The following is a 12,706-nucleotide window of genomic DNA, read 5'->3' as shown; positions in this document are numbered from 1 at the left end:
ATGTCCAACAACTACATGAACTCTCAATCGCTACATCTAACTCTCAAAAAGAAAAGGAAAGTTTCCAAAGTAGCACAGGTAGAATAGTAAACAAGCTTCTTGGATGCCAAGGGCTGTGTTATAATGCACTTACTTGGAGTCTGCCAGCAATGAGGGCCGGGAGACATTCCACTTATAGGAGGCAAAAAGCAGGATATCTGCACAGGAAGAATTCATCTTATAGGACTTTCGGGGGTGAATTGTCTCCTTTTGTACTGTCTCAATTTCTAGTGCATCCAGTTCCTGATCAAATACCTGAAGGCAAAGGTAGAAAGGTTATGACTGCTTATGGGAGCCCACTTAGAACGAGACTTGTAGGAGTCCAGATAATGTGGCACCTGGCACCACAATGCAGGTCTCCTCCTTGGTGCTTCCAGGGTGGACTTCCCATACCAAGAGTGAGCTTTTTCATTTCTTTTCCTTTCTTTCTTTCTTTTTTTTTTTTTTAAAGTAGGCGTCATATCCAGCATGGAGCGCAATGTAGGGCTTGCATTCATGACTCTGAAATCATGACCTGAGATCAAGAGTCCTTAACTGACTGAGCCATCCAGGCACCCCAAATACAGTTTTCCTTTTTTTCTTTTCTCTTTAAGTAGGCTCCATACCCAGCACAGAGCCCAAGGTGGAGTTTGAACTCACAACTGTGACTCAAGACCTGGGCCAAGACCAAGAGTCAAATGTTTAACTGACTGAGCCCAAGCTGACCTGACTTCTCATGGTACCCTCTCCCCTCACTTCTGGCCCACCTGACATAAGTCCATCACAATGCTCTCGTGGATCTTCTGCCATAAGTGAGCTCGGAAGATCTGGATGAGAGAGATCTTCAGTGTGGGGATCTTGCCATGCATAAAGATACCTGTCAGGTCCAGCTGCACCTGAAAGCCTACATATACCTGACGGGAAAAAGAGAGTGAAAGTGAACCCAGACATCAAGACACTTGTTTTCAGGACACAATGAAGGAAACACAAACTCTTGTTTTTAGCTTCCTGTCTTCCAGGTCTAGCAATCACACTCACATTGGCTCGGTTGATGGTTGGGGACCACCAGAGGGTGAATCTACGATTGGGAATCTGGTTCAATCCCGATCGCTGAGCATTGGTTAGCTTCTTCCACTTCATAGACTCCTCAAAACCACTGGCCTTCTCCCTGGGAAAAAGAGACCAGGTAAAGTGATACCCTGCCATCTCCCAGAGCACTGGTCTCTGGTAAACGCCACAGAACACAAAGGCACAATAGGGATGAGCTCAGAGGGTTATGACAGGTTACCGTAAGGGGAGACGAGAATCCTCACCAGAAAAGCCCCTCCCAGGTAGGGAAGTAAGTGCCCTTGAAGAGTGTGTGTTCCAGAATGCCTTCCACACCACCCAGGGCCTGGATCATGTCTGTACGGTAGTTGTTCAGGTTCCAGAGCTTCCCATCATGCCGCTGGTGTGTCCACCAGAAAGGGTTCTGCTTCAAGACCTAGATGGCAAAGCAAGCACCATCAAGCTTCTGGGAGCCTACTGCCCCAGCCAGATTCCTGGCACAGCCGTGGGTTCCTCTAATGCAGGGGAAATCTCTGTACTATCCCCTCCATGTACCTGGTACTGCTTAAAGTCAGTTCGAACACGCCAGCCTTTATCATACGCCAACGTGTGCCGGTCCTTCTGGAAAAGGGTGTTGATTCGAGGAATGCCACGATCCCATGAATCCTCTAGATCTTCTAAGGTCAGTCGTCTGTCAAAAAAACACTGAAGTCAAATATGTGCTCACACAAAGTTTATTTAGCATTTCTCCCTGGCCAAGGACCGATGGGTCAGATGTAGAACCTACTTCCCTGGTCTCCATTAAAATACAGCATGCTCTGTTCCTGGCCTCCATGCAAGGCTGCACACCCCTGACAGGACTGCTATGCCTTCCTGGATGTGTACCTGTTCTGAGCAATGGCCTCTTGTCTCTTCAGTGCATACTCAGCCCAGACCCTCTGAGAATCAATGAACTCGCTCTCCCATGGTTGTATGTAGCGGTACAAGTTGGGAATCAGCTGGTCTTCTTCATGGCTCATTCCTGAACGAAAGTGTGTGATACCTACATCTGTCTGCTTGGACCACCTGTTTGGGGGCACAACCAAGATTAGAGAAAAAATAAAACCTAAAAGTAAAGAAACATCCCCTTCCCTCAGGATCTAGAAGGTTTTCAAGCAAGTCCTACCTGAGGTCAGACTGGGGGATGAGTACATGGCCCATTGAGAGCATGCCAAGTCCACCCAACTCCTTAGGGGTATAGAACACAACAGGAGGGAAACGACTCGGCATCTTGGAATTGAGGCCAATCTTGATACGTGTCTGGATCTTGTTCTCACACTTCACTAGCAAGTCCAGGAGCTCCTGGGTGTTCACTACAGCTTCCCGAAAATATGTCATAAGGCCAATAAGAGCGGTGTTCCACTTATTCACAATCTGAAAATAGTGGGGAAAAGGTAAATTATAGGTGAGCCATGGGAGGGGACAAGTGGTGGGGACTACTTGGCCCAGTTGATTACACTCTTCCTAGTTCTCAAGGAAGACTTGAGCTCAGTGTCATTAGGGAAGTATACGTAAGTCAAAACCACTGGAGAATCTGTTTAACACCCACAGGAATGGCTACAGAACAGTGACAACTGTTAGCAAGAATGTGAAGAAAATGGAACACTCCTCTACTATTGCTGGTGGGAACGTGTACTGGTACAATCACTTTGAATAACAACCTGGTAGCTTAAAAGGTTAAACAGAATTACTGTGTGATCCAGTAATTCTACTCTTAAGTATATAACCAAGAGAAATGAAAACATTCATCTGCACAAAAATCTGTACCAAGTGTTCATGAAAACATTATTCATAACAGCCAAAAAGTAGAAAAAACTCAAATGTCCACCAACTGACAAAGATAAACAAAATATGGTATATCCGTATAACAGAATATTATTCACCTGTGAAAAGGATTCTTCAAGTATTAATACATGCCACAATGTAGATGAATCTTGAAAACATGTTAGGTGAAAGAAACCAGACCAAAAAAGGTCACATATTGTACAATTCCATTTGTATGAAATATCCAGAACAGGCAAATCCATATAGACAGAAAGTACACTCATGCTTGCCAGGAGCTGAATGGTGGGGAGCAATGGGGAGCAAATGACTGCTAATGGATACAGGGTTTCTTTCTGGGGTAATGAAAATATTCTAGAATTAGACAGTGGGGACAGGTGCACAATTTTATAAATATACCGAAAACCAAAGAACTGTACATTTCATTATTTTAATTTTTATTAAAAAAATGTTTAACGTTTATCTATTTTTGAGAGAGAGGGTGTGTGAGCAAGAGAGGGCCACAAAGCAAAGAGGGAGACAGAGGATCTGAAGCAGACTTCGTGCTGTGAGCACAAAGCCCAACGTGGGACTCAAACTCATGAACTTTGAGATCCTGACCTGAGCCGAAGTCAAGAGTCGGACGCTTAACCGACTGAGCCACCAGGTGTCCCGGAACTGTACTTTTTTTTTTTTTACAATGTGAATTTCATCTCAATAAAAAAATCAACTAAGGCAATATAAACACTTAAGAGCAAATATAGTAAGTAATCCTGGGGTGGGTGGGGGAGAAAAAGGGATGAGAAAAACTACTAAAAATTAATAGAGGGAATAAAAACTAATGGGGCCACAGAAATTGCCTTCTACTATAAACAACTAGAAAACTGAACAAAAGATATAAAACAGGATCTTCAGATAACCGACAAATAGGCAACATAGGCCTAAGGGCCATGACCCTTGAGGAAAAGGAAACAAATGAAGTCAACTCCACGACTGTCCCCCACAACTTACTGCCGAGTTTCTAAGCTGCAGCATACACATAGAGGAGTAACAGAAACAGGGCCCAATAGTCTCACTCAATTGAAGAGATCAAGATTAGAATTCAGGAGGCCAAGGCAGCTACAATTTGTGGGGCAGAGGTACTGGAGAGAAGCAAGGTCTCCAAAAGAGATTTCTGGAGATCCATGAAGGGATTCCCCATGATTTTGGATGAGTACCAATGTGTATGGAGTAAAACTCCAAGAACACCCGAGATCAGAAAGCTGAGCAAGTCCCACAGGTCATATAAGGTTGGCAGCAGTTTGTGTTCCCACCAGCCAACTAGAGAGAACCTGTAATACATGGGAATTGGGTAGAGTCCCCAGAAGGTTATCAACCCAGCAGCAGAGGTTCATTAGCCCCAGAACAAAGGGTGCTATAGAGTTGCCATAACTACACTTAAAAGCAAGCCTTCAAAGGACCAAACTAACCCACAAGTTACTGAACTGCACACCAGAACACAACTCAATACTCTTTAACAAAACATAACAAAACCTATAAATAATGTAAAACTCAAAATTTCTAGCATGTAATAAAAATGATCATTCATGCAAAAAGAATGAATTAACCATAACCAGAAGAAAAATCAATCAATAGAAATAGACCTAGCAATAACACAGGTGATAAAATTAGTAACCAAGGACTATAAAACAGCATTTAAAAAATCTTATAATTACACTGGAGTATATAAAGGAAAATATGAACATAATAAGGAGAGAAGATACTAAACACCTCGATGGAACTTTCCAGAGATGAAAATCATAATATCTGAAATAAAAAAAATACACCGATGGAATGACTCTGTAAAACTACAAAAGAAAACAATGATTTACATTAACAGAAATTAGACAAAATAAACACTTTCCCAGACAGACAAAAGCAGAATGCATTCACTGCCAATAGATCATTACTATAAGAAATGTTAAAGGAAATTCTTTAAGCACCATGAAAACAACACCAGATGGAAATCTGGATCTACATCAAGTAACAGAGAATACCAGAAAAAGTATGTGAGTAAAATGTAAAAGATATTTTTGCTCATTTTGTAGTTTCTGTAAAAAAATAAAGTCTGTTTAGAACAAAATTAGCAACAAAGTAATGTATTTATAATACAGGTAAAGTTAAAACATATGACAAAAATACTACAAAGAATGAAGGGGAAAATGGAAGTGTAATGTGTGGTTCTTACACTATATGTAAAGTGATCTTAGTAGAAGACTAATGGTGACAGTAGACCATGGTAAGTCAGTGATGTACAGAGCAACCAATTAAAAAAAAAAAGAAAAAGAAAAAGCGTAGGGGCGCCTGGCTGACTCAGTCATTAGAGCATGCAACCCTTGGTCTCGGGGTTGTAAGTTTGAGCTTCATGTTGGGTGTAGAGATTCCTTAAAAATAAATCTTAAAAAAAAAAAAAAAAACGTAGTTACTAAGCAAAGAGCGAAAAAAACAAGCCCACTCAGGTTGCCTGGCTGGCTCGGCTGGTGGAGCATGAAGCATGCCACTCTTGACCTTAGGGTTAGGAGTTCAAGCCCTACGTTGGGTGTAGAGATTACTTAAGAAAAATAAAATCTGGGGCGCCTGGGTGGCGCAGTCGGTTAAGCGTCCGACTTCAGCCAGGTCACGATCTTGAGGTCCGGGAGTTCGAGCCCCGTGTCGGGCTCTGGGCTGACGGCTCAGAGCCTGGAGCCTGTTTCCGATTCTGTGTCTCCCTCTCTCTCTGCCCCTCCCCCGTTCATGCTCTGTCTCTCTCTGTCCCAAAAATAATAAAACGTTAAAGAAAAAAAAAATGTTTAAAAAAATTAAAAAAAAATAAAAATAATAAATAAATAAATAAATAAATAAATAAATAAATAAAAGAAAAAGAAAATCTGGGGCGCCTGGGTGGCTCAGTCAGTTGGGCATCCGACTGCGGCTCAGGTCACGATCTCACGTTTGTGAGTTCGAGCCCCACATCAGGCTCTGTGCTGACAGGTTGGAGCCTGCAGCGTGCTTCAGATTCTGTGTATCCCTCTCTCTCTGCCCTTCCCCCGCTCGTGCTCTCTCTCTCTCAAAAATGAATAAATATAAAAAACATGTATTTTTTTTTTTTAAATAAAAAAAAGCTTAAAGATGAAAAAAGACACCCATGCAAACACAAAGTCTGAGTAGCACTACTATCAGACAAAGCAGACTTTAGGACAGAAAATATTACCATGAATTAAGAACATTTCATAATGATAAGAAAGTCAATTAAGAAGATATAATAATCCTTGGGGCACCTGGATGGCTCCGTCAGTTAAGCATCCAACTCTTGGTTTTGAGCCCAACATTGGGCTCTGCGCTGACAGTGTGGAGACAGCTTGGGATTCTCTCTCTCCCCCTCTTCCCCCCCACCCCCACCAAAATGTTTGAAGAGTGTTAAAAAAAAAAAGTATATGTATATATGTTAACCCTAAATACATTTCATACCTAATTACAGAGCTTCTAAACTGTTTATATAAAGTAAAAACAGGTGGATGTTGAAGCAGAAAACTCAAAAATAATCATGAACACTACATATTCCTTTCAGGGTATCAACAGAGTTGCTTGTATGTACAGAAGTATCTATGTGTTTCCACTGTAAGGCCCAATTCTAAGTTCAGCTGTCTCTTTAGGTACATGACAACACTCCATCTGGCACACTCCCCTGGTCATCATTTGTATGCAGGTTCAATGTTCCTTGGACAAAAGGTTTGTCAGTTTGCATTTTGATATCAATGCAATGGCTCCCCTCTCCCCTAAGCCTAATATCTTAGATGAATTCCTTGTTGGTTTTCCATCTGCAAGCCAATACATTTTGCCCAACTTTCAATTATGTTCAACAAAACGTCCTGATCATTTATTTGCCTTTTTATACAATTACAACCTATGTGAGTAATTTTGTTCTAAGTATTTTAAGAATTCCAGATTTCTGAACTTCAGAAATTCTTCATGCTCAAAAAATATATAATTTTCTTGAAAAATGTCACGTGGCTTTATGCTAAAAGTTTGGATGTTTCTAATAAAGTTAACTGTGTCTCTGAATAACCCCTTCCACAAACAAAACAAAAAAACCCCAACCACAAAAAAGTGGACCCTTTTGAAAGAGGAAATAAATAAATCCGCAATTATAGTTGGAGATTTCCAAGACTCTTCTCTCAGTAATTGACAGTAGACAAAAAAGTCATTACAAATATACAAAGACTTGAACAACACAATCATTCAACCTACTGGACCTAACTAACATTTATAAAACACTCTACCCAAAAGCAGAATACAGATTCTTTTCAAGTTCACAACCATAAAACAAGTATTAAGACATCGGGAAAAACGAAGATCATAAAAAGTATGTTTTCTGACTATAACAATTACTAGCAACTAATAACAAAAATACCTGGAAAACCCTCAAATATTTTAAAATTAAACAGCATACTTCTATTTTTTTTTTAATTTTTTAATGTTTGTTTATTTTTGAGAGACAGAGCACAAGCAGGGGGAAGGGCAGAGGGAGAGGGAGACAGAATCTGAAGGAAGCTCCAGGCTCTGAGCTGTCAGCACAGAGCCCCACACGGGGTTCAAAACCACAAACTACAAGATCATGACCTGAGCTCAAGACAGACACTTAACTAACTGAGCCACCCAGGCACCCCTAAACAGCATGCTTCTAAATAACATATGAGTAAAATAAAAACTCTCAAGGGAAATTAGAAAATATTTTTAACTGAATGAAAATAACCCAACTTAATCAAAATTTGAGGGATGCAGCTTGAAGTAGTACTAAGAAGGAAATTTATAGCAGTGAATGCTTATATTTAAAAAGATCACGGGGCGCCTGGGTGGCGCAGTCGGTTAAGCGTCCGACTTCAGCCAGGTCACGATCTCGCGGTCCGTGAGTTCGAGCCCCGCGTCAGGCTCTGGGCTGATGGCTCAGAGCCTGTAGCCTGTTTCCGATTCTGTGTCTCCTTCTCTCTCTGCCCCTCCCCCGTTCATGCTCTGTCTCTCTCTGTCCCAAAAATAAATAAACGTTGAAAAAAAATTTAAAAAAAAAAAATAATAAAAAAATAAAAAAAAAATAAAAAGATCCCAAATTGATCTTTTTACCTTAAACCAGAAAACTTTAAAGCAAATTACACCCAACTGTAAACAAAAGGAAAAATACTATAAGAGCATTTTGAAAACAAACAGAACAGAGAAAAATCAATGAAACCAAAGCTGGTTCTTTAAGATTAAAAAAAAAAAAAAAAAAGGCAAACTACAAAATACCAAATGATATAATCAAGATTTTAAGGTAAGGACTATGTTTTCTGGACAATTACTGAAGTGCAAGATCACATTGGCTGGAGTAACCATGGAAATTAGTCTTGAGCAAATAGCCGTCTTCAGATAGGCAAGATAAAAGGGACTTTCTAGGGGCGCCTGGGTGGCTCAGTCGGTTGAGCATCCGACTTCGGCTCAGGTCATGATCTCACGGTCCGTGAGTTCGAGCCCCGTGTTGGGCTCTGTGCTGACAGCTCAGAGCCTGGAGCCTGCTTCCGATTCTGTGTCTCCCTCTCTCTCTGACCCTCCCCCATTCATGCTCTGTCTCTCTCTGTCTCAAAAATAAATAAACGTTTAAAAAAAAAAAAAAAAGGGGGGCGCCTGGGTGGCGCAGTCGGTTAAGCGTCCGACTTCAGCCAGGTCACGATCTCGCGGTCCGTGAGTTCGAGCCCCGCGTCAGGCTCTGGGCTGATGGCTCGGAGCCTGGAGCCTGTTTCCGATTCTGTGTCTCCCTCTCTCTCTGCCCCTCCCCCATTCATGCTCTGTCTCTCTCTGTCCCAAAAATAAATAAACGTTGAAAAAAAAAAAAAAATAAAAAAAAAAAAAAAAAAGGGACTTTCTAGAGTTAGGTAACAGCGTGAACCAAATCACAAAAGCTACACTGAGCATCTAGCTTGTACTCAAGATGAACCAACGAAGACAACAGACAAACAGAAAGGAAGGCCATGGGCCAGAATGGGCTGGATCTGGGAGTAAAGTCAAACAGACTTGAGTAGGACAACTGTGAGGCTCAGTAAGCTCTTCGACTGTAATTGGCTCTAGGAACTGCCAGCTGCATGGTTTTTATCACAAAACACACCAGTTGTATTCTGCAGTTACCAGTGCTTTATTCCTGGAGGGGAGTAAGTCTGAATTCCCAAGAAGTACCACAGTCCTTTACGAATAACAGGAGTATTCTACATTCCTTTACAATAGCAGATCCCTGGGCGGCTCAGTCGGTTAAGCATCCAACTCTTGATTTCAGCTCAGGTAATAATCTCACAGTTTGTGAGCTGGAGCCCCATGTCACGCTCCACACTTGGGGCTTGGAACTCCCTCTCCGCCCCCCAACCCCTGCTCTCTTTCTCTCTCAAAAATCAGTAAATAAAACATAAAAAACAAACAAACAAAAAAGCCTTAAAAAAAAAAAGAAGAATAGCCAGAGTTGCTGGGGATTCAGGGAGGCAGGAAAGAAAATGCATCAGTGACTACATGTGCTAGGTACCAAGGTTAAGAACTTTACACTCATTATGCCTTTAAGTCTTCATAAAAGAAACAAATTCAACTTCTACAACTTGCTCAACACACCTCATGACCCGAAACGAATGTGGAAAAATAAAAACTGATGTTAGGACAACAGGATTCTAGATATTTTCTAGGTCTTGTTAGTATTTTTACGGTAGCAAAAACACTCTGTATGTTTTAATAATCGATTATGTCATTATACATTTATCCAAACCCACAGAATATATATCACCAAGATGGAACCCGAAAGTATACTATGGCTTTTGGATGATCATGATGCATTAGTGTAGGTTTATTCTTGGTAAAAAACGTACCACTCTGGTGCGTGATGTTAATAGGGGAGGCTTGCATGTACGGGGACAGGGAGTTCATGAAAAGTCTGTCCCTCCCTCTCAATTTCACTATAAAACTAAAATTGTTTTAGTTTTTAAAAAATTTTTTTTAATTTAACATTTATTGGGGCGCCTGGGTGGCGCAGTCGGTTAAGCGTCCGACTTCAGCCAGGTCACGATCTCGCGGTCCGTGAGTTCGAGCCCCGCGTCAGGCTCTGGGCTGATGGCTCAGAGCCTGGAGCCTGTTTCCGATTCTGTGTCTCCCTCTCTCTCTGCCCCTCCCCCGTTCATGCTCTGTCTCTCTCTGTCCCAAAAATAAATAAACGTTGAAAAAAAAAATTTAATTTAACATTTATTTATTTTTGAGAGAGACAGAGGCATGGAGAGAGGGAGACATAGATTCTGAAGCAGGCTCCAGGCTCCGAGCTGTCAGCACAGAGCCCAACATGGGGCTCAAACTCATGAATCGTGAGATCATGACCCGAGTCGAAGTCAGACACTTTACTGACTGAGCCACCCAGGTGCCCTTTTTTGAATTGTTTAAAAAAATTAAGTCTCAAAATAAATAATGTGAAATAGAAGTCAAAACGAAACTCAAAAAAAAGAACAGAGAAATACATCTCCTGCCAGGCAAAGATGTTCTCTTGAGGCCTTTGCCTCAGGCTTTAGACTTCAAGTCATCCGGACATGGTGAAAGGGACACCTTGGTGAGGGAAACAGGGCCTGCCGTGTTGGGAAGGCAGTGAAAGAGGCAGGAAGGCAGCAGTAAGGCCCTTCGGAACCTGAAGCTAAGTAGACTGCACCTTGTAAGTCAGACTATCTATGCCCATCTCTGTTTTCCCGGTTATGCCTGGCCCTTATGAAAGCCCTGCTTAAACGTTCCAGCCTTATCTTCTAGCTCCCACTGGGACCGAAGAGAAGGGTCCCTGCCTGCACGCTTGGGCTAGTGTGCTGCACACACCCGAAAGCAAGGATGGTGAAAGCACCTAAAGTGGCAGTGGTGGCAATGACTGCAAGAGTCCAATTTTAGAGGACAAGAACAGGGCCACAAGGTCCAGCCACCTCTCACCCTAATGGATGCTTCCCTTCTATTATCAACCTTGGAAGTGTTACAAGAACTATTTTACCTTAACACACCTCAGGAAACAAATTCCAATATTCTACTACCTGATCAAAACCCGGATCCCTCTACTTGATGAGAGCAAACATTTACTGAACAATTTACTGAATAATTTAACTTATTACATTTGCTATTTCATTCTCACAATAAGCCCTCAGAGCTAGGTAATACATCAATATTCCTGTTTTTTGTTTTTTCTTTTACGTTTATTTATTTTTGAGAGACAGAGCACAAGGCGGGGAGGAGCAGAGATAGAAGGAGACACAGAATCCAAAACAGGGTCCAGGCTCTAAACTATCAGCACAGAGCCTGATGCAGGGCTCAAACCCACAAACTGTGAGATCATGGCCTGAGCTGAAGTCGGACGCTTAACTGACTCAGCCACCCAGGTGCCCCAGTATTCTTGGTTTAATTTACTTTTTTGAAATGTTATTTAAACCCAAGTTAACATATAGTATAATAATGGTTTCAGGACAATTTAGTGATTCATCACTTACACAGAACACCCAGTGCCCACCCCCATTTAGCACATCTCCCCACCCAACACCCCTCCAAAATTCTCAGTTTGTTCTGTTTTTTAGAGTCTCTTATGGTTTGCCTCCCATTTTTTTTTAAAAGTGTATTTACTTACGTAATCTCTACACCCAACATGGGACTCAAACTCACAACCCCGAGATCAAGAGTTCCATGTTCTACCGAGCCAGCCAGGCACCCCATCATTGGTATCCCCATTCTATAGAGAGAACTGAGGCCCAAAGTGGGTGACTTATCCAAGATCTCAATTAGTTATGTGACAGAGCTATGATCTGAACTCCAATCTGACTTCTACCCACTATAGTAAATCGCCTCCCTAATCTCTGACATTACTCAGGCTCTCACCTCTCACACATCTACTCCCTTGATCCCTACAACTCAAGACCACTGGCCTCTTCTAGTCTCTTCCTACTCACTCCCCACTACCCCCAATAATCCAGGATCCCAACAGGGGCCAGCACTCTTGATTCTCCTGCATTCAATCCCTTACCACTCCACAACAGTCCTACAGCAAAACCCCAAAACCTGAACTACCAATAGAATATATCCACTTTGCCCATCCTGTCACTGAGTAGCTGAGTGCTTCTGGGAAGAACTCACACTCACAGCTGTCTTCTATTTTCTTGAAACCCACCTGGAGCACACAGTTTCTTCAAAAACTGTATCATACCCTCACCACTGTGACCAACCCAGGCAAAGCTGAAAAATTCAGTATTTGTTATAACTTCCCACTCAACCTTACATTCACATATATCCAGACCTCTTTTCTTTTAGGTTTAGAGGAGGGTTCCCTCTGCTTCCCCTTTACTCTGCCCCCACTCAACTCTGGGGAACGCTGCTCCATCACTTACTACACTGGTCTACTGCACCCTGAACTGCTCCTGGCTCCTTCCTAATTAGAACATTCTTCACTCAATACCATTTAAAAATACTGCCTTGACCTGTATCTCCCTCTAGGTGGCATCTCATGCCCTTCCTCTTTTTCTAGCTCTGGCAATTTGTCGGTCCTTGCTGTCTCCACTCCCTCACTTCCCATAAAGCCTCACCCACTGCAATCTGGCTTCTATCCCCACTATTTCTGAAACAGCTCTTGCTAAGGTCACCAATGACGTCCTGACTGCCAAATCCAATGGATACTTTTCAGGCCTTATCTAACTGAAAGACTCTTAGGCAACTGACACTGTTAAATGCCCGCCCCAATTCCTGACATCCTTGGCTCCCATGACCCAGCACTCTCCCAGTCTGGCCATGCTGTTGCTCAGTGTATCCTATGGTTCCA

General features: G+C 42.2%; 1 protein-coding gene across 1 annotated transcript in view; it reads right to left on the bottom strand.

Moving 5' to 3' along the window:
* Positions 1-12,706, bottom strand: part of PRPF8 (pre-mRNA processing factor 8) — a 32,807-nt gene that overhangs the window by 7,334 nt on the left and 12,767 nt on the right. The window contains exons 25-31 of the mRNA XM_047080624.1: positions 2,231-2,478; positions 1,951-2,130; positions 1,621-1,756; positions 1,332-1,501; positions 1,057-1,186; positions 786-932; positions 134-294 (exon numbers count right to left, since the gene is read on the bottom strand). Of these exons, the coding sequence (XP_046936580.1) occupies positions 134-294; positions 786-932; positions 1,057-1,186; positions 1,332-1,501; positions 1,621-1,756; positions 1,951-2,130; positions 2,231-2,478 (1,172 nt within the window). The remainder of the gene's footprint in view (positions 1-133; positions 295-785; positions 933-1,056; positions 1,187-1,331; positions 1,502-1,620; positions 1,757-1,950; positions 2,131-2,230; positions 2,479-12,706) is intronic.

This window comes from Lynx rufus, unplaced genomic scaffold, assembly GCF_022079265.1.
Source record: "Lynx rufus isolate CCGP_SWC_20201006 ecotype Redwood Valley unplaced genomic scaffold, mLynRuf1.p SCAF_18, whole genome shotgun sequence".
Classification (NCBI taxonomy): Eukaryota; Metazoa; Chordata; class Mammalia; order Carnivora; family Felidae; genus Lynx; species Lynx rufus.
This window is presented reverse-complemented; position numbering and strand designations above follow the sequence as displayed.